This window comes from Maylandia zebra, linkage group LG9 (assembly GCF_041146795.1).
Source record: "Maylandia zebra isolate NMK-2024a linkage group LG9, Mzebra_GT3a, whole genome shotgun sequence".
Taxonomy (NCBI): Eukaryota; Metazoa; Chordata; class Actinopteri; order Cichliformes; family Cichlidae; genus Maylandia; species Maylandia zebra.
The window spans coordinates 35310408-35335804 of record NC_135175.1 but is presented as its reverse complement, the minus strand read 5'-3'; the positions used below and the strand labels follow the sequence as shown (position 1 = coordinate 35335804).

The window sequence follows — 25397 nt, the reverse complement described above, 5'->3', positions numbered from 1 at the left end:
CTTAACCATATACTATAAACATCAAAATAAACTAAAACTCAAAACACTTGGTCATGAGACCCAGGGTCGTGACACTATGGCTGCTGTTTCAATAAGTGTGTTCATTTCAGTTCCACCTCAAGGAGCCTCAAATAGCTTCATGTTGTAAAGTGAAGCCTCTCCAATATTAAAGAGAACCCTTAAAATCAAATGATTCTCTGCAGTATGAACTTGGCGACAGTGTGGAGGAAGAACTCCCTTTTAACAGGAAAAAACTCAAACCAGCTGAACCACTTGAATAAGCTGGTTGGTTGGTGAGATGGAAGATGGCACATGACCTGATGCTCCTGCTCATTCAGCAGGAAGGACTTTAAATTTAATGGTGTTGGATCATCTGAAGCTCACTTTTTGAGTTTCTTCATTCGGTTTCTTCTTCATTGATTATTTGCTGTGTGTAGTAATAGTTTCATTGTTTATTTTGAATAATTTTAGAGCACCACTGACATCGTTTCAGTCACTATTTTCACCCACTGTTTCAGCTTTGGTGATTTACCCTGAGAATGTGCCATCATGCTCATCCCCAGGTCTTCACCACAGACTCTGAGGTAACAAGACGTGATCAGGCAGCTGCTAGGGTTTGGATTATTTATCTGAAATATTATTTTTGAAACAAAAAGGAGATACAGTGAGTTTAAGGACATCAAAGTTGACTAACAGCAACCTATCTGATCTGAATTTACTAGCAGTAAATGTAGTTAATGGTGTCTGTGATGGTTTCAGAAAAGGATCTACTCAAATAAAGCGACTTTCCAATTTAAGATTGTTCATAAAGCCTCTGCTTTGCATTTATAATTATTTATAATGGTCTGATTGATGAATATGTAGGAAATAAACTGGAGGTGTTTTTTGTAGCTGCAGGTTTATTAACCAATGTTTCAGCCCTAATGTAAAAGTTGTGAAGCTTGTTTGCATGTTTGTGGTTGAATGTGACTTTCCTCGTGCATATTTGCATGCGTGTGTGTGTGTGTGTGTGTGTGTGTGTGTGTGTGTGTGTCCTTCCTGAGGGCGACACTTGTTTGGTTGTCTGTGTTGGCGTGGTGACCCAGAAATTCATCCAGTCTCCCCCGTCTTCCTGTTTCATAACATCTTCACTTTTGGTGTCTGTAGTAAAAAAACCTCTGCTGTTGTTTCATGTTGTGCAGAATTAAAGCCTCAGATTGTTCTTGAGCAAGGCAGCCGAATGCTAATGGGCAGTCCTCAGTCTAGCTTCAGAGGTGAAACAGCTTGTTGCTGTGGTTGTACTCTCCAAGTTACTTTGTGGTTTTTGGCTCACAGAGGTTTAAATGTCTGGTGATAATACTGAAACTTAAAATAAGGATACAAAAACTGACTTTAAAGGGAAGCATTTTTGTTATTTTCATGTTCTATGTCCACATATATTTAGCAATTTTCTAGACTTACTGACTTTGCAGAGGAGGATGACTTTTAATTGTTGGAGGAAACCCACCAACACAGCCCAGCTGTCCCCAGTAGGAAATATGTTAATTATTATTAGCATAAGAAAAGCGATCTTTGTTGCGTTATTCACCTCTTAAGTGGATAACATTTCTAGATCCAAATGCTCCTTTCTTTTCCAAAAGCAACAAAACTCTGTGGCACCACTGACAGTTAAAAAAAACAAATCATGATTGCAATAAAGTTTAACATCAAGGCATCCATGAAAAAGAGTATTTACGAAGGTGGTCAGATAGCTAGTCTCAATCTAAAGATGATGTTCCAAATTCTGACTGATGATTCCTAAAAAAACACTCAGGAGACTGAAAGACTTTACCAACCCTCCAAACAGCAGTATAGTCAGCATAGGCAGTGGTAAAGTCAGACTGGTTGACATATAATGTGCTATCAGGTTCCATGATGTAAAATACTGAAAATCAACCAAATTGAAGCCAAAATAACGTCAGAGATTATCCAACCATAGGACGAGATTAGTCCTTAACACGTTGGTGCACGATTTCTTGCTACGAAAAAGTCCTGACCTTAAGGTTAAGGTCCGCACTGCAGCGTGCTAACAGGATGAGAGCCTCATCCAACACACGGCCGACACGTCATCACTTATTAAGGGGATTGCAGCATGCAGTATCGGCATTAAGCATTAGTTGGTTCAGCATTTCCTGAAACCTTAAGGTCTTGCTGTAGTGAGGAGCTGCAAAAGAATTAGTAGTAAACAACAATGCAAAGACACAATGTGCAGGGAACATAATTAAAAGCACGAAACACAGTTGAAGCTCTGCAGAGCAACGGATCTGTAATCATCTGTTCAGCCATTTGAAGTTTGTAGCAGTTCATTGTGGTTTAGCCTGAAGCTGCTGGAAGCAGTATGGAGGCTGATTAGTGTCTGAAAGAAGGGTAACATTAAATATATGACTCTGTCTGACTCTGAAGAAATATTTTCAGGTGATGCCAATTAGAGCATTCTTTGAGAGAAGTGCCTGGAAAAATGGCCAGAAGCCTTGAAAGATCAGAAGATCAGCTTGTAGGACTTTTACTGTGTTGGCTCATCTGTGTCTCATGCCCGTGCACCCTGCATCTTTTTCCAGAACGTGAAAGGACATGGGAGGAGGTAGTAAAGGAAAACAGACAGAAGGGAAAGGGTATAGGCAGGTCCACGACTATGAAGAAGTCAAACAGGAAGTTGTTAATGAAAAGACAATGGTAAAAAAAGGTGTAACAGGGTGCTGAAATAGATGAGACGACAAAATAGAAATCAAAGAGTAAAGAACATTATAATGCATTTAAATGTCAGACGGAAGCGGTATTTGGTCTTTGCTTCTTAGGCACCATTACTAAAATGTACTAAAAGTCAAGTGTGACCAGTCACTGTGTTGTAATGGTTCTCCTGGCTGGTAATTTCAGAGCTGAATGTTCCTCTGATTATAAATTAGGTACAATAAATGTAGGAGTTTGTCAGAAGGTTGCTGGAAACAATCTTGTGGTCTTAAAAGGTCCTCAGAAAGCTGTGTGACTCAGGGAGCGGAACATTTTAGGCCTCTTTGATGTAATTTAGAGTTATGAATCATTCATAAAACACATGCGTCTGACAGCTTTCATTCACAACGTGGTTAAAATTAGGAGCTGACAGTGAGGTGTCCGAGATAAGATTACAGGCTGAATGCAGTGAGATTGTAGGCATGCATCGTGTTTTTTCAGACACGATTCAGACTGTAGACATTTAATCTGGCCCTGGCAGCATTTACCTTATTTAATGTGTATGTATTTTCTGTTCCAGTAGTGGATGCTCATATCAAACATGGCCAGAATTTTAAATATTGAGGTCAATGTATAGTGAACCAAGAACTCAGCGGTCATCCTTCTCTAACTACTCAGTTTAGAGCAGCTATTTCTTCTAATGGAGCTGATGGCATAGAAAGAGGGTATCTCCCATACTGTTATCTCAGGCAAATAAGCCCCCACAGCCTGCTGGTCAAAGAGAGAGGAGCTAAAGTGAAATCCATCCATCTTTTATGGCTGATCTGGAATTAGGCTGTAGAGGTAGCAAGTTAATTATACCATTCAAATCTTTTCTTCCCAAGATGTGTTTTATAATTCATCCTGATTGCAACATGATACACCAAGCAGTCAGCTGATCCCTCCATGAAACTCTTGGTCTACAACAGGACTTCCTTCCTCCAAGAGAAAGTTGCCAGGATATATCCTTATTAGATGTGTGGACACAATCATCAGGGCCTTTTTGGCATAAATTAGCTCCACTACAGCCGAATCACATTCTCGTTTTTTGGTCACTACTGTGAGCTAATGACCAGAACTGAGATCGACTTGCTCTTCGCCACGTTGGTCTGGTAGACTTGTATTACTGCAGAGCTCCATCTTATCTCGCTTAGGTTAGGGTAGGCTTGAAGGTTAAGCCCTGTAAACAAAGACACTGATTTGCTTGCCCCACATTGCTTTAGCTGAGGGTTTATGGATGGTGGACACTCAAGCTGTTTGTATGTATGTATTTAACCTTTTAAAGCCGATCGGAGCAGACACGCTCCGTTTTGCGTAACTATTTTTAAATCCCTGTAGAACCGGAACCACATATGCTAGTGCAATAATTTTTTTTGCCTATTAAACCTGAGGAGTTGTACTTACATCTAATGCCATCAGCTTGTCCTCGGTCACGGTTTCCTTCCACGCATGGCTTTGCAAAAGCTGCATAAAAAGCGCTTGCAGGAACAAAAACATAATATTCCAGAAACATACTTTGCCGATCCGATCAGCTGTTCATAACACTTCCTACGTTGGAATAGACGTCAGCGCGAACGATCACATGTCCGCCATTACCTGCCCGAAACCGGAAGTGACGTCATTTTGCGGAAATGTCGTTTTTTACTTGTAGGCCTTAGAAGCCTATACTGGTGTTTTTATAAGTCATGTTTGACTTTATGCTTTTCTGAATAGTTTCTGGGATGCTTAGTTAAAATAGTTTATTTTGATGCACATGCTGTTTTCTTTGCAAATTTGCATCATAAGACTGTTTTTCTTTTCCTGCAGTATATAAAAATTGGTGTATCTCAAAAATAAAACTATGAAAACACTCAAAATAAATTTCCTCTTGTTGTAAACTATTTTTTGCAACTTTTTAAAGTTAAAGTTAAATTTAAAGTTTTGAGTGATAAACCTCTTAAAATTTTCCAAGTAGAAATATATGTAAAAAAAAAAACAAAAACGATTTTCAATGTTTTTTGTAGTTTATTGCACTTTTTTGCAATTTATGTCGTTATTATGGACTTAATGCATGCATATTATTAAAATGTGGGCTATAACAGTTGTATTAATGTATAGCAACTTGAAATGCTCCCTAAAGCTCTGGCGGCCTTGGTTCTATGGTAGGTCTTAAAGGGTTAAGGTTGTGGCTTGTGTGGGTTAAGGTTCTTCATGGAGTTACTGGCTGCCAATTCCTGTGGTCTGGTCAACAGTATTCCTCTAACTTTGAAATGCATCACTGTTTTCCTGTAAACATTCAAGGACAATGAATATGAGTGTTAGGTTTAGAAAAAGCTGGTTTGGGTTTCCATTGTAGCGTGTCCCTGCTTTGTCTGTACAACAAGGCTCCTGCAGACACAAAAGTTACTTCTTATACAAACAGATTTCTTACAAATTCCTGCTGACTGTGACGAATAAAAAGGATTCAATTGCCTCCATGAACATGAGACAACTTTGGGACCTTTTTCTTGATGATTTCTGGTTTTCTTGTGAGACCTGTTTGAGAAGAAAAACTTAAGATTTATTTGCTTTTCCAGCCTTTTTGTCATCTTTCAGTGTCGCTGATCTTTCCTAACTCAACTTGGGGAATTTTATTGTTTCAGCTGGGAGGGCCAACAAATCTCATGATGCCAATAAACGTGTACGTGACCAAGTGATGGAGTCAAATGGAAACCAGGACCAAGCAGCTCATCGGGAACTACTGTAGTTGGGGCACGTGTGTGAGAGAGAGACTGAGTGGATGACAGCTTTTGATAAGAATGGAAAACAGAGCTAGATCTTCCTTTGATGTGGACACACACACGTGAATGCACACACACACACACACACACACACACACACACACACACACACACACACACACACACACACACACACACACACACACACACACTCTCTCTCTCTTCAGAAATCAGATTTGGGAGCTGTGAAGAATAAATGCATGAAGGGTTGAAAAACGAGGGCTGTCTAATCATTCAATTAGGATCCAAGGCAGATGGTCTGGACACACACACACACACACACACACACACACACACACACACACACACACACACACACACACACAGACCTGTTACACACTCGCACTTTGTCAGTCTTGCTCTCTTGAAACTCTCAGTGTAATCCTATAGTCAGTCTCTCTCTTTCTCTCCTTCAGTGTAACCCTATACTCGATTGCCCCGTTTCTGAGTTTAATGAGACCATTGTTGGTCTGCACTTCATTATCTCAACTTCCCATAATTATCGGACTCTATACATGGAAACAAAACACCACACAAATAGCATGCTTTCTGAGTGTGTTTTCTTGTCTTTAGCTTCCTTTCAATATTAACTGCACCACAGTGACCTTCTTGCAGGAAACAGTCCCCTCCAACCTGCACATTAGCCCCTGGGCAGGCCTGGTGGACTCGTGCAGACTTCACTGCACTTGTTTCAGCTTACAACTAAACTATAAACAAGATGGATTTGATCTGTTTTATTAAACATACTTTTAATGGGTGTATGGCTGGAAAAAAAAGGAGGAGCAAATACAAATGTACACTTCAAATAAGTTGGTGAGGTGGATGAAGGGCGAAAAGAGAAACCCAAAGATTTCGTTTCACCAATCACATGGATGCTATTTCCTGAACAGACTCTTTTAAAAGCTCAAAAGAGCCAAAGAGAGTTTTCATGTTATATATTCCTGTTACACATTTTTCATCATTCAGTCCTACGTTATGTCTATTTCAAGGACTTTGTCTTCTTTGTTTTTTCCCTCTTTCCCCCTTTTTTTTGCCTCACTGACTTTCTTCAGTCTAAATCTGATGTTTCTTTTCTCTGTTTTAATATGTTTTCCTCCCATAGGGGAGCTCAGTTATGGCAAAAATCATAAATGCTGGAGTTTGTCTGGGAGATAGGCCGAGACTTGTGGCGCGTCCCTTGGAAAGGGCAGCTGTGTGTGTGGGTGCAGATGTGTGCAATAAGACCTGTGTGGTAGCTACATGGAGCAGTCCTGATTATCTTGTTTTCATTAATCATTAACAGGCAGGATTGTAATAGAGATTAAAACCTGGCTCTGGCATCCTGTGTCCTTTGTTTGGGTCCTTTCCCCCTGTGACCAATAACAAGTAGAGGTTGGCAGACCTGCAGACTCCTCTGGATCAGAAAGGAGGATACTTATCTATATTTATGTAATGCTTCCTCCTTCGTTGACTGCGTAATAATATTTAGCTTTAATTATTTTACATATTACTGTAAAACATGCGTGGCTTCTTCTCTGCAGTGATGAAGGAATGAAATAACGTCCCTAAGAGCGCTGCTGCTTCTCAATCTAAAGTGTAAATTAGCTTCGTCTGTGTGCTGTCTGTGAGTTAATTGTTTAATGTGATGCTGTCCTTGCTTGCCGTGAATGGCTCCATCAGGGATCAATAAAGTATTTGATTGATTTATTGATTGATGGAGAGGGGATTGGACTCTGGCTTGCTTTCCTCTTCATCGAGGATTCGCCTCCATGCAGCCTGTTAATGAGGTCTGGTGCCTTTGTTCAGCCATCAGTTGGCGTGTTTGATAGAGCTGAGGTTGGCGCTCTGTGCAGACCAGTCCGGTTCTTCCATCCCAAACTGGGATTGTATCTTCATGGAAACAGGCCACCATCATGTAGAAAAGGAAAAATGAGCAGTGTGATTGTCTTACCTGGACTAAATATGTAAAACGGATCAAAATCGAAAATTGTGCTCCTGTTGACTCGGTGTTCCATGCAGTAGTGTCATCTGGTTATTTGTAAAACACCTTGTGCAGCTGTTGACATCGCAGAGGTGTCAGGCAGAGTGGGAGGGGGGGCAGGTGTGATTGAGCTTCATCAGGTTGGAGTCGATCGTGGAGAGTTTTTCAGGCTGATTGCTGCCCTTTCAAAGGGCCCGAGCGGCCGCTGAATGATGAGCGAGGTGAAGCTGGGGTTGTCCTGAGTGGCAGAACGCCATCTCAGAGGACGTAATCATCCTGCGAGCGACGAGGCCGTTCAATCACAGCTCTGTCCCGATGCCCATAGACACTCCTGGCACTCAAATCAAACGCTCGTCAGCTCATGACTCGAGGATTCAAAATATACTCAACAAGTGTTTTCTATCATCAGTTTTGACCTAAAGAGGGAGGCCGCTTTTATTTGACTTCTTTACTAAAGCCTCTGCATCAGCACTGACGCATTTCGCAGCTCTATTACCATAAAATATGGAAGTTACAGCGTTATAGTCCTTAATTGTAATGTGCTCGGCAAGTTTATGCTTTGCAAATGTCACCAATGATTTTTTTTAAAGTGAAGCTGAAATGGACAGATGTGAAAATAAAATTATGTCAAAACTAAAGTGATTAATCCCACAGTGGCAAACACAGTAAGCTGGATGTTGAGCATGCTCAGTGACTTCTTTACAAACAGCTGCTCTGAGATTCATAGTCGTTAACCCTTTAAAGCCGGTCAGAGCGGGCACGCTCTGTTTTGCGTAACTATTTTTAAATCCCGGTAGCTCTGCAACCACGTGAGCTAGCGCAATAATTTTTTTTGCATATGAAACCGGAGGAGTTGTACTTACATCTTATGCCATCAGCTTGTCCTCGGTCACAGTTTCCTTCCACATATAGCTTTGAAAAAACTGCATAAAAAGCACTTGCAGCAACAAAAACATAATATTCCAGAAACACGCTTTGCTGATCCGATCAGCTGTTTGTAACACTTCCTACGTTGGAATAGACGTCAGTGCGAACTATCGCATGTCCGCCATGTCCTGCCCGAAACCGGAAGTGACGTCATTTTGCGAAAATGTAGTTTTTTACCATCAGGGCCTCATGAGCCTATACTGGTGTTTTTAAAAGTTATCGTTGACTTTATGACTTTCTGTGTCGTTTCTGGGATGCTGAGGACTCATATTGCACTGCTGGAAATAGTTTATTTTGATGCATATGCTGCTTTTTTGCAAATTTGCACTATAATATTTATTTTCGTTTTTCCTGCAGTGTATAAAAATTGGTGTATTTCAAAAATAAAACTATGAAGACACTCAAAATAAATTTTAAGTGTCTAGTTTGTGCAACTTTTTTGTATTTACAGTTTTGAGGGATAAGCCTCTTAAATTTCTCTAACTAGAAATATATGTTAAAAAAACAAAAACGATTTTCAATTTTTTTGTAGTTTATTGCACTTTTTTGCAATTTATGTAATTACTATGCACTTAATGCAGACATATTATTAAAATTTGGGCTATAATGGTTGTATTGGTGTATAGCAACTTGAAATGCTCCCATAAATGGCACTACAGCATGTAAAACTATAATATAAGCTCTGGCGGACTTGGTTCTATGGTAGGTCTTAAAGGGTTAATATTGGGAAAAATTATGATTCATAACACAACACGAGGATGTTGTTCTGGTGGTCAGTCAGCTGTTTTTTTTCTGACTATATGTGAGACGTCAGCAGATTTTGGGCTCGTGATTTACTTTTCAATCTACAGATTTCATATTCTGGTTTAATTTCAGCATTAGCAGTAAAAGCTAAAAATAACAATCATCATAATAATCCTGCTGTAAAGTTGAAGCTGCCATGCTGCTTATAATTATTAAAACCATTAAAGCTTTTGTAAACTTTGGAGAGGACTCAACAATGAAATGTGTCAGAAATATCTGAAATACTTCGCGTGTCATCTCTACATTTTTGATGTTTGCAAACATGCACTGGTTTAAATTTTGTTAAGTTTAAACATAATCGTATACAGCACAACTGGATCGATTTATATTTTGATTTACTGAACTGCTACAATGCTTTGCATTTCTTTTTCCTGTGACTTGATGAACGAGTTTCCAGCAGCAGCAGCTCTGCTGGGTTTTGGTGACAGTGTGTTGAAGTGTGTTCGGTTTGATTCAGCAGGTTGTGGGAATAGATTAGATTACTATGTTCAAACTGGAAGTTTAAAGTAGGAAGTCATTTTTCATAGCTAACCTCTGTCCTCTGTCCTCTGTGTGTGTGTGTGTGTGTGTGTGTGTGTGTGTGTGTGTGTGTGTGTGTGTGTGTGTGTGTGTGTGTGTGCGCAGCTGGTATACTGGGCCAGTCAGCAGCAGGATCAGGATGAGAAGATGGCTGGCTGTGTGTTTCCAATGGGACCAGAGAGCTTTCAGCGCTTCACGCCGGACTCCCTGGCGGCCATCGAGCAGCGCATCGCCCAGGAGGAGTCCCGACGCAACAAACACTACCAGGAGGTGCGTCAAAACAAACACACACACACACACACACACACACACACACACACACACACACACACACACACACACACACAGCTCACACAAGCACAAGATGCTGGAGGGTAAACGTGGAAATAAAGAAGTGAGCCGTTATAAGCAGACAGATGTGAGATATTTCAGATGTGGTTTGTGTGTCTGTGTGTGCGTCAGGACCTGGGCGACGTGGAGCTCCCCCGGCCCCGGCCCGATCTGGAGGCAGGAAAACAGCTGCCACGCATCTTCGCTGACATCCCATCTCATCTGGTGGGCGTTCCACTGGAAGACATCGACCCATACTACTTCAAAGACAAGAGGGTAGGTCACCCAGAGAGAAAGTGTGTGTGTGTTTCTGGATGTACCTTCTCCGCTGTTGGAGAGGATCCCTGGAAGATTCTCTGAGGACCACAGGAGAGTTACCTAGTGTGTGTGTGTGTGTGTGTGTGTGTGTGTGTGTGTGTGTGTGTGTGTGTGTGTGTCCTGGATTGCTCAAATCTGTTTACATGGTAATATTGTGGAGACCATGTAAATAGGACAAATCAGCTGACTTCAGACTTCATGTAACCAAAAATATTTAGTCAAAGCCGATCGATTCCACAAGCAAGCAGGTGGAAGCCATTTTTAAATTCTTTTTTTAGTTATATTTGATAAGTTATCTGATTAATATTGTGGGTTGATGTGAGATACAAACCATCCCAGAAGTCCGTGCTTTGGTTTTGGTGAGTGGATTTCTATTATTTTTTAGTCTGCAATGGAGCAGACACTCTAGGACATAGGTGTCAAACTCTGGCCCGCGGGCCAAATTTGGCCCGCAGCCTAATTACATTTGGCCCGCGAAGCCATACCAAATTACTATTAGAGCTGGCCTACTGGTATTATACAGCTAATATATATATTGTTTAGTATTAAGCTTTGCTTTTTCCATATTCAGTTTTTCAGCTAAACGTGTTTGAGTCCATAAGAAAAGATTCATTCTTATATCTGGAGGAATAAATATATTTAAATAAATATTAACGTTAGCCCGCGACTTTGTTCCAGTTTTGAATTTTGACCCACTGTGTATTTGAGTTTGACACCCCTGCTCTAGGACGATATCCTCTCTGTGATTGGGAAAAGTTGGTGATTTTTCAGTGATTGCATTGAATTTTTCCTGATTCTGAGACAGAAAAGCTCTCAGACAGATTGGCGAAGGTTTGGAAATAACTGCCGTCTAACAGACTAACATGTTTCAGTCGGTCGGAGTCAATCTGCACCGATGAGCACAACTCATCTGCAATGCATCTCTTTGAAATAGTTCTCGATTGGTTGGTTCTGGTTATTTTCTGAGCCCCTCAGGAGGAGGCTCAGAAAATAACCTCTGTCTCAGATCTGAAGTTCTGGTTGTGAGTAGCTAATGTGAATTGTTTTTTGTATGTATATTTTAAGATTTTGCAACACATCGCACAGTTTTGTGATTTTTGCCAGTTTTTCACAGTTAAACATGGTTTTATCACAAACTGATTGCATGTATATTTGCCAACTTAACCCCCTTCAATCACAAACTGATGGAAACACACTGATAGCACACCGACTTCATCCTGTTGCCACTTTATTGGCGTCTTGGTGAAAGTTGCTTTAAAGGATTTAAAAGTCATTTAGCTTAAACGTTTATTCCACATGGCTTTGATTGTTTTGGTTTTTCTGCAGTTGCCAGCCACTGTTTTCTCGCTGTAGATGTAGCTGTAGCATTATTTAGCACTAATTAGCCAATATGCTTTTCTCTAGCTAAGACTGTTAGCATTGGCCACAGATCTCCAAACCAGACACTGGCTCATCCAGGTCTTATTCAGTCTTTGGGACTGACTAACTCCTGGAGCCAGCCTCCAGTAGAGCCTGCCAGGAACAATCTACATACTATTCTCAAAATTTATGTAAACTAAACTGCAAATCTACTGTTATAGAAAATACTACATGTATCAGATCTTATGGTTTGTTACATTTCAGAGAACTAAAATAATTTAAAGTAGATTAATCACTTCATTATTTACAGAAAGATTATACATGAAAAAATCTTAAAGCCATAGAGATGAACAGTTTACCCACCCTAAAACCACAAACCCAAGACACAGCACCCATATTATTTAGAAATAAATTCTAAGGAATAAAAATGGAGGCCTTGGCTCCCCGGTTCACTGCTTTAGTGCCTTTTTTGGCAGCACAGTGCATTATTAATAAAATCTGTGTATTTATGTATTTTTCTGTCTGGTTCTCCTGCAGACGTTCATAGTCCTGAACAAAGGGAAGGCCATCTTCCGTTTCAGTGCCACATCCGCCCTCTACATCTTCAGCCCCTTCCACCCTATCCGGAGACTCGCCATCAAGATCCTCGTGCACTCATATCCTTAAGTACACAAACTCTGCTGCTACTGTCTGTGCTTGCCTTATGATCTGCAGGGAAATGGCTGCGGGTGGGGGTCAGGGGTCAGTTACAGAGGAGCCTCCAGTGCTTTCAGTGTGTGCTGAAGGATGCTGTGTGAGAGAAGCCAGGCCACCCTGACGGCAACAGAAGCAGTTGTTGTGGTTGTTGTTCTGCCTTCGTCTGCTTCACTGCGTCTCATTGTGACTGACGGGGCAGCGATATCTCGGATACTGTTTTATTTTGATCACAACCATCAACACGCAGTCCCGTATAAAGAGACCATCACGCAGTTTCACAAGTAAAGATTAGAGGGTTAGAAAAGCTTAGCTTCATTCTTATCAGAAAATATTCAAATTAAAATCAGAAAATAAATATTAATATAAACTAAAAGTCAAGTTTAAAGAGCAGGAGGGTCTAAGACAAGGTTGCATCATGGGAAATGTAGGCTCCAGGAGATTTGAACGTAATGTTTTAGTCTCTGCTGCTTTTCTTAAACAAAGTCCAGTCACACCACAAACAAACAAATAGATAAATTAGATAAGGATTTTAATGATTAATTGTTATATGTGAGTATTTATTGGTAGTATAGGATTTCAGGTTGTTGAGCAGTGTTAGGATTTGTCATTGTTTCCTTATTTTAGAGGTACAAGAACGCGTGAGCTGATCACAATAACAATCCCAGTTGCACTGATGATGATAATTATTCATTATGCTCCTGCTTTTTACAGAATTTGCTAGGGCAGTTATGTGAGCATTGACTGTACAGCAGTACATCTAAGGTCCTTAAAGATAAAAGACAGGGGACAGCTTCCTGGTGTTCGTTGAATGTGCTGATTGGTTGGCACCACAAAAAGTCAAGATCCTGTAAATCTACGTATACATACCGTGTATGCATGTGGGCCTGGCACACAGCCTGATTAATGATGCTGTATGTTAACTGAAGAGGTGAGAGATAAAGGTTTAAAGGTCCAGCTCTGTGCTGACAGGTGAACGTACACAAAGTCTGTGTGATGGGTGGCATGCTAACTGCTCAGCTTATGTTATGTTGAAGGATAGCAGAACTAATGCTAACACGCTTTCAGTGTAAATCAAAACTCATTATTCTGCATGCCTACTGGAAACACATGAAACGTATTTAACAGTTCGATAAGTTCCTCTCTCTGGCCAGAAGAGGGCAGCTCCTCTGGAAACAGTCACTGTGAACACAACCGTACTACTCACTTGATTTTTCTCTCTTAGAAAATATTTAATGTCAGTAAAATACTCAAGTAAATGTACTCTGATTCCTAAGGGTCCTAATCATGCTCTGGTGTAATGGTGTAGGGGATCATTTGGTGTGGCAGCACCAGCCAATCATATGTTTGAAAGGAGTGGAGGTTGCTGCGTGTGGTAGGTGGGGGACTGTGCCACCCCCATGGTGTGGTGTGGATACTTCCCTGACAGTAGAGTAAAGCTCACATTTGAATACTCCAGTTGTGTTGGTGAACGTATCTTGTTAATTAAGGCACTAAGGTTCTCATAGCTTTCAAAAATGTTCCATATTTCACTGTAATCAAAGTTGCGTACGATTAAAATATCTGTTAGCTTAACTCACAGATGTGTAAAGTTAAAATAAGCAAGTGTTTGCTGTCGGTAGTTCAGATGATTTTTTTTTTCAGCGAGGTTAGTTAAAAACTGCCATCCTCATTAATATCAGTTAAAAGCAGATGCTTTTTGCTAGCCAAGCCAGCTAGCTGGTCCAAAAGTGACGTCTAGTTTCAGACTGCTAAGATGATCCTGGGCTAAACGGGTCGGTCTACACAAAGTCTGTGTTAAGCTGATTCTTAACAAATCAGATCTGGCTGTAAACAGTCAGGGGATGCCTTTTATGAATAAAGTGAATACCTTGACCTATTCAGCTAAAGGCCAATTCCTGCATTTCTGTGCTCAAAACTCTTTAATTTCACAGATTAGTGCTTTTCTCATTGTAAAAAAATGGAAGCAGAAAAACAAAAATAAAGCGACTGTTCAGCGTTTTATGGAAAAAAGTTAAACAAATGTAAATTATTAATGTGAAATAAAAAGACTTTTTATTTGATAAAAATACATAAAATAGCATCACTCTTATCAGAATATATTTATGCAAGACATTACAGGTCTGCATACCTATAGTCATCAGATATTTGTCGGAGACATTAATGGTGTAATCGTTGTTTGGCTGCTTTAGACAGACAGACGTCTCTTTACATCCTCCAGTGGTGAGTTTATACTGGGTCCCACAGCTGGACGGTCTCCAGGCACACGCACAGTAATGACAGCATATTAAGCGATCATGTCAACTGACTGTGTGTGTGTGTGTGTGTGTGTGTGTGTGTGTGTGTGTGTGAGAGAGAGAGCGAGATAGAATCAGAGGGCTCGTACTGTCGGTCGTATTTCTGAGCCAGGTATCATCTTGAGCTGTCTGGTGAGCCGTAAACATGGCCAGTAAATACTGCACAGCCTTCATCAAGGTGGCACACATGCACACACATGCACACAGGTGAATATACAGGCATTACAGGGACACACACACACAGAAATATTGTGACTATAATCTCTCTGCTGACCAAATCTCTGAGTTTGTTCCTGGAGGACCTTTGACCTTTGACTTATAGCCTGTCAGGAGCTCTTAATATGTTTGCTTGTTGTGGTTTCTTAACACCTGTAGGCAAGCCGGAGTGTAGTCTGGATTTAAAAATTAAGAAGTCGTGAAAAAATCAGAAATATACATATCGTATATATACATGTGACAAATTAAAGGAAAATCTGAATAAATTAATGAATTTAAAAAAACCCACAATGAATGCAGGTGTTTCCACACAGGTGCTCTGCCTGTTGTAATTGAGCAGTTACCATCCATTCATGCTCTGTGGAGTGTGCACACCCAGCTGATCCTGATTTTGTTACAAGCTGTCATGAGGAAAAGGTCTAAGTGACTCTGAAAAGGGGGCATTTATGTGACGAGCGTCACTGTCAGCTTCTGGCTCAGCTGCTTTCAGCAGGAATATAGATGGAGCTTCTGGGTTTTAAAACTGAATTCTTTCAGTTGCCACCAGGGGGCGATGCCTGCAGTTGGAGAAAGACTATAAAGTCTACACAAAAGCCTTTCCCTGACTTGAACTCTGTAAACTGCTCAGTTTGTCACCTCAGTCGCTCATTTTGGGTCATATTGAAGGAAAAAAGAATCCATTTTTATAAATTTTATTTTAAGGTTCAGGAAAGAGGATTATCTGGGATCAGCCAATGAGCACTTGATTTCTCAGTAAGACCCGCCCATCTCTCGTATTGATGGGAAATATGAGTAATACAAATCCAGCATTCACAACAGAACTTAAGAAACTATAGTGGGTGACATCAGTGTGGCTGCATCAGGTCAAATTCAGATTTCACATTCAGATTGTCACGGCTAACGGGGTGAGCCGTGTAGAGGAAATAAATGAGGATACACTCACATAAGACACGGACCTTCACAATAAAACAGGAAACAATTCATGAGGACGCAGACTTGACACCAAACTAAATCTACACTAAACACAAGGGCACAAGACACAAAACCTAAGAACAAAACCCTAAACCAGAATAAATTGAAACATAGGATATAATATTCAAAACAAGATAACAAAAGAATCAGAAGTCATAATACAGAAGAATACTAAAACATAAGGAACTGAATGAAATGACCTAGAACCGTAACACAGATTCATTACATCACAGATCCATTGCTGAGCAAAATTATGTGACAAACAAGAAAACCTCCATAAAAACTGGAGCGGGTTTAAAAAGACTTTAAGGCAACCAATAAAATAAACAAATTCGTCTTTCATAGCATCTGTATTCCGGGACAATTTAAGCTACCGGTAGGAGTTTTCACCGTCACCATCCTGGTGTTTGAACTGGAAATGCAGACTGAACACTGAATGCTCATTGGCTGATGGAATATTGTTTCCTTTTTGACAAAATAACCGCCTAAAACACAATGTTGTGTTTACAAATACTGAGCTCTTAAAATCAAAAGAAAACAGTTTCCTTGAGGTTACAGGAAGTGAGGAGTCGCCCCCTGCTGGCAATTAACAAGAATGCAGAATTAAGTCACTTCAGTTTTGGGATCTGTAAGCTCCAACTTGGCGCTACTGTATTGTGGTATTGACTAATTTTTGCGGCCACACTCAAGAGGCCATTCGAGGAACAGAGTCAGCATGAGGCTGTCGTTATGAAAGCAAATGCACGTTTCGAGTTCAGTGGTTTCCAAACTGCAGATGCACTGGTTTACAAAAACCTGGGGAAAAAAGGCGATGAGTCATCGTTCTGCATACACTCGGCAAATCTGCGACTTCATGTGCGGCGAAGAGAACGATTCAGGCCTGAACGCTTGACTTCTGCGGTTAGGGGTCAAGGGTGACGGTGTTGTTCTGTAGGTGGGGCTGGTTTGGTGGTAAGAGTCACTTCAGATCAATTGTTGACCCCACCCCCTCCCCAATGTAAGGGGCACTTTCATTGTTTCTATAGATGCTACAGAAACCAGCTGGCTCTCCACAGAGAGAAATGATTGGTTCATTAATCATAGTTACTGGCAGGAAGTTTATGGCAGCAATTATGATAACATTTTTTAAGCACACAAATCACTCGATCCAGCCTCTGAATGGTGAAGATGTCTTAGTTTAACTTTCCCAGTTTGCTGTTACAATAAAGTCTAAGTTGTATTTTTTGTGTGTGGCTGCTATATGACTTTATTATGACTATATTTGCATAGCTAGATTATTAAAATAAAAGACACATGATTAATTTGCATAAAAATGGAACTAAACCACATTAAATGACTTTACAGTGAACAACAGCAGGTGATATGATCAGGAAAATGTACCCTTAGTGTTAGTTACAAAGAAATCCCAACTTTGGTTGTGTATAGTTTATGTTGGCCTGTTAGTTATACAGATCTGAGTTTAAACCCAGAGTGGAAAACATGCTCCACCTATAAGTGTGTAATCCAAACTACTGGAAAGATTTTCAAAGTGTGAAAGCTGCTTTGAAGAATTGAATATCTTCAAATTTTCAATCAAATTAATTATTAATGCTGGTTTCTGGTAGCAACAATAAAGCTACACGTGAAGGTTTTGCAGCTCCACTGAGGACTGTAAAAACATGTAATATGAAATTAACATCGCCTTGAAATTAAGATACCGTCATTAGATGTGAACCTTTAATTCTAAACGATGCACGAAAGTCAGCTTTTTCCCTACTGGTTTTACTGGTTGGTACCACGTATGATCAAACTGGGCTTTATGTTGGTCAGGGTTAAACTGCAACAATGAGTCATATCCTGTCTGGTTTCCATTTGATGCCATGAACGAGAGGAACTGAGTGACACACCGAGGACATGGCACACTCTGAAGGAAGCTCCCATCTTTAAGCATTCTCTGCTCTAAATGTCATCATAATTTACAAATGAAACATTTGTTTTTTATTTAATAAGCCTTTCAACTACAGATTAAGACCATAAATTCATCAGGAGAGCATTCACTGAGGTCAGAGATCAAGTTGAGCAGCAGGCTCGTTTTCTCATAGATTTCCATACCAAATGACTCGCCCCCTGCTGGACATCAGGAGGGTAGCAGTTCTAAGGCACTTTCAGCTAGTTATCTAGTTAATTTCAGACTTCAGATGATAACTGCTTCCATTGTGGATAGATTTTTTAGTTGAGTGCAGGGGCTGACATTAAATGTGAATCCAGATGTACTTTAGGACGCTTTACTGACTTTCGAAGTTAGAGGCTATAGCTGTGGGTTTTTGGCCCGTCGCCCGCGCACCAGCTCCACGCTGGCGTCCGCCTCAGGCCCCAGACGCCAGGCCAACATGACAGCTATTACTTCACACCCAAAACTCAACCCACCCCCCTTATCCTCACCTCACACCCGTCTATTTTTACCGTGGGAGGCGGCTGCTGGTGTTGAGAGACGTTGAGCTGGCGGACACGCTGCTGTTGTCAGGGGAATAAGTGGGTTCAAGAGGTCATCAATGGAGGTGCGGCGCTGCTGATGTCCACGTTGTGTGTGCGTGCTGTTCTGAGAGATGAAATAAAAATTAGTGTGTGTTGTGTGGAGGAGGTGCACGATGTAAGGGTACAAGCTGCGGTGCTGAAGTGGAGTTTTAGTACGTGTTTGTGCTTTAGAAGTGTTTGTGTGTGATCAAGTGTGTTCTGGATTTGTGCCCAACCACAGTGGCGCCACTATGACAAGCTGCTGTTTGAGGTGGACACACACACACACAAATACACTCATGAACCGCTGTGATATTAGAATACAGCGATTGTGTTTTTCTGAAGGCAAACCGTGTTATTTCCCATGGGGCCTTGCTCCTGAGGACAGTCATTTGATTTTTGCATCCCATGAGGCATTGCTGTGGGACTCAGAGCTGCTCTGCAGCCACCAGCTGCAGTGCCGTTGTGTTTTAATTGTGTTCACGTTGAACCAAAGTGAGTCAATAAGCTTTGTGTTTGTTGTGTGTTGTTGCTGAGTTGTTGTTGTGGATTTGTGTGAGCTTTAAAGTCATGTCTGTTAAACCTCTGAAGTCCAAGTCATCATAGTTGGTAACCCAATCCTCGCCCTATATTTTGGAGAATTGCGTTTTGGAAAGAAAAAGTGATTCATGTCAGTCAGAATAATTATTTTCTTTATTTCATGATTATCAAAATGTTGGGAGAACAAATCAATAAAAACAATATTCTGATTTGTTCTTATATATTATGACCAAAGTTAGGACCTTTATTTTTTTATATTAGCTTTTGAGGCAACAGAGAAAAACCCAACAATCATATGACCCCCTATGAGCAGCACTTTGGCGACAGTGGGAAGGAAAAACTCCCTTTTAACAGGAAGAAACCTCCGGCAGAACCAGGCTCAGGGAGGGGCGGGGCCATCTGCTGCGACCAGTTGGGGTGACAGAATGAAGTCAGAATAAAAGACATGCTGTGGAACTCTTCTGAGTTTATCCTTTTGGAATTTCCTCTTCCTAGCCCCTCTTTCAAAATAAAAGCCTTTAGGACAGGCAGTGGCATATGTTTAACTGGACAGCTCAACTGAAAGAGAGAAAAAATGAGGGAAGAATGGCGGAGATGGACAAATGTGGAAAGAGGGAGAGAAAAAATAAAACCGGGGTAGATTATAGACAGGAAGACAGATCCCGTGGTGGGTGTGGGAGGTATAATGATATTACCGGTATGGTGGCCTGGGAAGTCCATAACAGCAGGTCTATCATTACCCCATAATTAGCTTCTGGCTCTGTGGCGGCGGCGGCGGTGAGGGGACATTTGCGTTGTTTGTCAATTGGTAACAGTATTATCTCGCCGCCTGCCACAACGCTCCAGCAACATCATTACAGCCGGCACTCAATCAACAATTACCCCGCCGCTCAAACAAGTTTCAGCTGGAGTTTGGGCCGCTTTCACACAGGGAGTATGTTCCTTCTGCCAAATTACAATAATTATGATTCATTTATAGCTGTGATTGACAGCTGAGTGAGGTCTCATGAAGTCTCTCCCACCTCATCGAGCGCGGTGTGCTGAACGTGGCAGGTGAAGCTGATATTTAACATGTACTGTTGCCTTCTGACAGTTTGGAAAGTTACTGCTCCCCATTATATGATGATTAGACAAAGTGGGCCTTTCCTCCCATCGCCGCTGTTAATGGCATATTAATTTGCTGTATTGAATGTGGCAGGCATTGGAGGGGAGCGCTGAAACACACATGCTAACTCGACACAGCCTTTCAGTTCACTTCATCTTTATTTAAGCCCTAATGGGAAATCAGTGAAAGGTATTTAAAAAAAAACGGCACATGTAAAATCACTTCAGCATGTTGTGGCAAAAAGAGTCATTTTTACACTTACATTTCAGCCGTTTAGCTGACACACTCCAGAGAGACTCACAATGAGAGAACAAGTCATAAAAGCCTCGGTTCCTCGATCACCAGCGTCACACTGAAGTCATTTCCATTTTACATTTGAGCTGCTGCTTTTATCCGCACTGACTAGGAGCTGAAAATCACAGAAAAGTATACTAAATTGACTCTCTCGCAGTTCTCTTTTGTTCTCTGTGCTAAATTTCGACCTCTGTCCAGCCAACAAACTTTACAAGACTATTTGCAAATTTAAGGTTGTTGCAGGTAAAATATCTGACTGTTTATCCCATCCAGGCTGTTTATCAAGAGCTTTGTAACACAAACTCAAGAACTATCATTTAGAATAGAATAGAATAGAATTCAACTTTATTGTCACTGCACATGTCACAGGTACAAGACAACGAAATGCAGTTTGCATCCATCCAGAAGTGCTTAAACTATACATATATAGAGAAACTATAAAGAATATGAAATAAAAAGCTATAGAGAAATGTGAACTATGCAGGTTATAAACAGTTGTAGAATTAAAAATTATCATATGTACAGAATGATTATTTAGACAGTAGTGCAGTTAAGATAAGTGAGATATGTGGATAATTCCTACAGAGGCTATATAAAGTGCTAGTGGTTGTGTGTGTATGTTCAGTCCATGTGTTAACGTGGGTCAGATGTCAGGAGGCAGAGTTCAGGAGTCTGACAGCTGTGGGGAAGAAGCTGTTCCGGTACCTGGTGGTCTTAGTCCGGAGGCTCCTGTGGCGCCTCCCAGAGGGCAGGAGGGTGAAGAGTCCATGTGATGGGTGACTGGGGTCTGGTTGCTTTTGTGAACAATTTCACCTGATGACAAGCAACCTTCAGCAACCAGCTGCCAAACAGTTGGGGACTGGGTGCTGGTAGGGAGTTGGTGACTGGTCACTAGGCCTGGGTGACTGGGGCCTTATTAAAGTCACATATCAAGGTTGAAACACCTGGGAGGAGCTGATGGTTGATCTGTTCAACTGTATTAAAATATCTGATTCTTTATCACGAGTATCTAAATGACTTATTTAACATAAAGTTTAAAACACAGACAAAAATATTTCAGGTTGTACAATCTGCTCTTTTAGATTTTTTTTTTAACATAATACGCTTGATAATTCAGCTTCTCTCCTCAGCTTTGTTGGCTGTGCTGCTCACTCTCCTGGTTGCCAGTCTCTGCCAAACAAACCACTTCCATGTTGTCTAGATAGTTGTGTTTGGTATGTTTTCTCTCCAAAAGATACTCTTTTGATCAGCTACCATTCCTTCTGAAGGACACACACAGGAAACAAACTAAATCATCTGTGACAAGTAACCAGACATTTTTTCCCAGGCAAAGCAGGGTTTAATACAGTATCATGCTGGTGTATATAGCAGTATACCAGGAGCAACTATAGTAAATTATGGGATTATGGGACCGTTTCCACTTTTACAGGTGTAGCTCGAAGCTAAAGTTATATTGAAGACTTGGAGTACTTCTACTTCTTGTTGGGAATCCCTCTATAATGTACAACAGGCTACGTAAGAAGACAGCAGGACCCAGATATAGTAGCAGGAGTCACTCCCACATTTGATGCCACTAGTCTTGATTTCTCCACACAGTGTGGGCTTTGTACTGAACTCTGATTCAAATGTAAAGTGTTTATTGTCTGATGGGAAATCTTCTCAGTCCTTAACCTGTTCACGTTATTCAGCTTGTTCATCATGTGCACCATCCTGACAAACTGTTGCTTCATGGCCATGTCCGAGCCGGAGTACTGGGCCAAATACCTGGAGTAAGTACACCTGGGATCTTTTTTTTCTTCTTCATCAGCCACAGGTGATTTATGTAAATTTACATTTAATCAATGATATTACTGGATATGCATTTCTTTCAAGTCATAGTAGCTATTGCAAAGTAATTCGAGGTAACAGAGGTAAATGGTTTGCAAATTTTAGTGTGTTTGTGTCAGTCGCAGACCCTTAAACTAATATGCTGTTAATGTTCAAAGTGCACTTAAGATGCTGCTGAATCGAAAAGTAAAAGCACGTCTTTGATGCTTTGGGACTGAATTCCATTTATTTCAATAGGACAGTTTTTTAAACTAAAGCTACCTTTGCAGCACATTCAGGGATCATTGGAAAAATGCATATTTTTGGTGAACAGACCCTTTAATGTACAGTAGTTCATCGCTGGCTTCCAGCTGTGGAGGCTGCTGCTGCTGCAGCTACTCGGTCAGGCCTAACGTGACAGACTCTCTGCGCTCCTGCCTGTCTTTGTACGGTTGAATTGTCACGAGTCGGGTCAAACTTGTTTCTGGGGACAAAATAAATAAGTGAAGGATGTGTGGTGGAGAGTTTTATGAATATTTATTCTGGCTCTCTCTTCCACTCGTCCGGCTTTCTTTTCTTCATTTTGTCTTTCTTTGTCCTTCACTTCTTCCACATCCGTAACTTTCTCTTTCTTTCTGCCCTGCTCTTCGTCTGGACAAGCATTTGTCGTATTTTCTTCCTTTACCTTGTTACTGTCCAGTTCTGTGCCCTCATCCTTCCTCTTTTTTCTCTTTTTGTGATCCTTTCTTTTATTTTTGCTGATTCTTTTCTATCCTTTTCATTTTGTTTCATCGCAACATGACTCCCTTCCCCTCCAATACTGATAAACGTTATCATCCCTCATTCAGGTACACCTTCACAGGTATCTACACGTTTGAGTCTCTCATTAAGATCCTGGCCAGAGGTTTCTGTGTGGGACCGTTCACCTTCCTGAGGGACCCCTGGAACTGGCTCGACTTCAGCGTCATTGTCATGGCGTGAGTCAAACACACACACTCACACACACACACATAGTATTATATAAAAGCTCAAAAGATTTAAAGTGAGAGTTGTTATAAATGAATGCCATGAACAGCTGTAATTAATCAGTAAACTTCCTGCATACTGCAGTACAGAGAGAGGGTCTCAATGCTGTGACCACCCCTTGCCTTTTAAAGAGCACCAGTTCTCCTGAGTATACTTTCACACAGTATTTTGTCTGAACTTAGTTCTTTATGACTCGGCCTGGATGTTTGGGCTCTTTGTGCTACTCTAGAATAAATTTGGGACCAATCAAATGCCTTCCTGATGGATTTGCATGTGGTTACGTGTACAGTTTGTTCTCAGTGACTGTAGAACAGCTGCAGATGGAGGTCAGCGTCTTCATGAATAACTCTTCGATTGTGATTGTGAACCTGCACGAAAAACTGCAAATCGTGTTTACATTTACTGAAACCACTGAAACTCATAGGTAGTCTACTGAATGGACCAAAAAGTCACAGGGTTTTATCTGTGGAACGCGAAAAGCACCGGGCAACATTTTGTCCCTCGGTGTTTCTTAAATTATATGAGAATGAAAACAAAAAAAATTGCAACTAGAGTTTGTCTGTTGAAATTAAGGTTGAAATTTGGTATCAGTGACACCACACAAACTACACAAAGCTCCTTTGAAGTCAGCATAGCCATAATCGGCAACTTCTGGGACTTAAAGTGTAGCCAACGTTCAAGTACCAACAGCCGCAGTTCCTCCAGTGGCCACTCGAGGCTCCAAAGGTGAATCATGTTAAAATGTTCAGATTTACATAATAAACACATTTACAGCCTGTTCCAATTTTTTTTTCTATGAGGATGATATTTTTAAAGTCAAATTATTTCAACTTAGTTAAGGCTTAAAGTTTGAATTATTAGGGGCGTGGCCTTTTTGACTGACAGGTAAATGGTGACACAGGCGGCTGCTAGGCTTCACCTCAGCTAATTGGGGTTCTTGAACTGGAGCTGTGGAAGCCCTAACCCTGCTTCAGCCAAAGACCAGTGGGCCTTACTATGGCTATATCTCCATCCTCTGATCACTAATATGCAGGTTCTGGTTGCAAATGATATTATCAGTATAAAATGGAAAGTCCCATTTCCAAGGTGCTGTGGTAACTGTTTCATGTGGTGATCAGAAAAACAAGCAATGGGTTGTGAAAGTTGAATGCACTCTGTGACGATCGGCTGATGTGACAGTGGCAGCAGGACCGCGTGATGAAATAGCAGAACACCAGTCATCCACCTGCCGTTCAAAGTGTGGCACCACCGGAGTCTAAACCTCAGTTCTTACATGAAAGTTTGAGTTTGAGCAACAGCAGCATCACAGATGAAGTTCAGCTTGTGTTTTTAGAAAAATGCTCCTATTGCACACAGATATTTTAGCAAGTTCATTTTCACAAAATCAAGAAAGAAAGATGACAGAAGAAAGAAGAAAATACAACAGAAGAAAACTGCTTGGATATAAAAGAAGCAGATTGAGGCGGTGGGCTGGTAAAACATGGCCTTGCTGGATACACAATTTAAAACTCAAACAATAAAAGATGACCAGGAAATTGTAGTGATTCTGCTATTTCATGCTTTTAATGGAATAGAAAAATAAATAAATCTGCAGAAATGACCAGAGTTAATCAGACAGCATTTTCCTTTTTTGAAGAGAGGCTCAGAGCTGCAGAGCAGCGTGGATGACGTGACTCTGTTGTTGTTCTGAGCGGATTAATGCTGCGGAATTAAAGAATAAAGGCGTGTCTCACACGAACTTAGATATATGTTCAGTTTCCAAAGCTAAGCAGAAGACACATTTGCAAAGTAAGGAGAAAGTCTGACTTTGTGCTGCCAGTTCAAACTCTACGCCGTTAATAAGCATAAGCCTGACCGGCGACGACTATCGCTGCTTCTTGAGCTTCTTCTTCACTGGGAACAAATGACATAGTACATTACACTTATTTACTGATTCTTATGCTCGTCTCTTTTACGTTCCTCAGCAAAATATACTTGTCACTACTAAATCAGCTTCTACAGCCAGAATATTTACACGACTAATAAACTGAAACTTCTTATGATGATGATCACACACAGCCTGTATCGTTTTACTGAAAGTAGCCTTAGAGACGTGGTTTCCTCTCTCAGAGTAAAAACTGCACCTCCTTCTGCACCAGACGTTATCGGCTTCTTCTCCAAGCTTCACGAAGCTCAGCTTTGAGGTTCGGGTGTAATTGTACAGACGAGCAGACAAACATACATGGAGGACTAGCATGACATCCTGAAAGGGGACA

The 25397-nt window shown here is 40.9% G+C and overlaps 1 protein-coding gene across 1 annotated transcript in view; it reads left to right on the top strand.

The window, feature by feature from the left end:
* Positions 1–25397, top strand: part of LOC101467375 (sodium channel protein type 3 subunit alpha) — a 262766-nt gene that overhangs the window by 47425 nt on the left and 189944 nt on the right. The window contains exons 2-6 of the mRNA XM_024803636.2: positions 9799–9963; positions 10156–10299; positions 12238–12356; positions 21990–22079; positions 22965–23093. Coding sequence (XP_024659404.2) covers positions 9841–9963; positions 10156–10299; positions 12238–12356; positions 21990–22079; positions 22965–23093 — 605 coding nt within the window. The 5' untranslated portion in view covers positions 9799–9840. The remainder of the gene's footprint in view (positions 1–9798; positions 9964–10155; positions 10300–12237; positions 12357–21989; positions 22080–22964; positions 23094–25397) is intronic.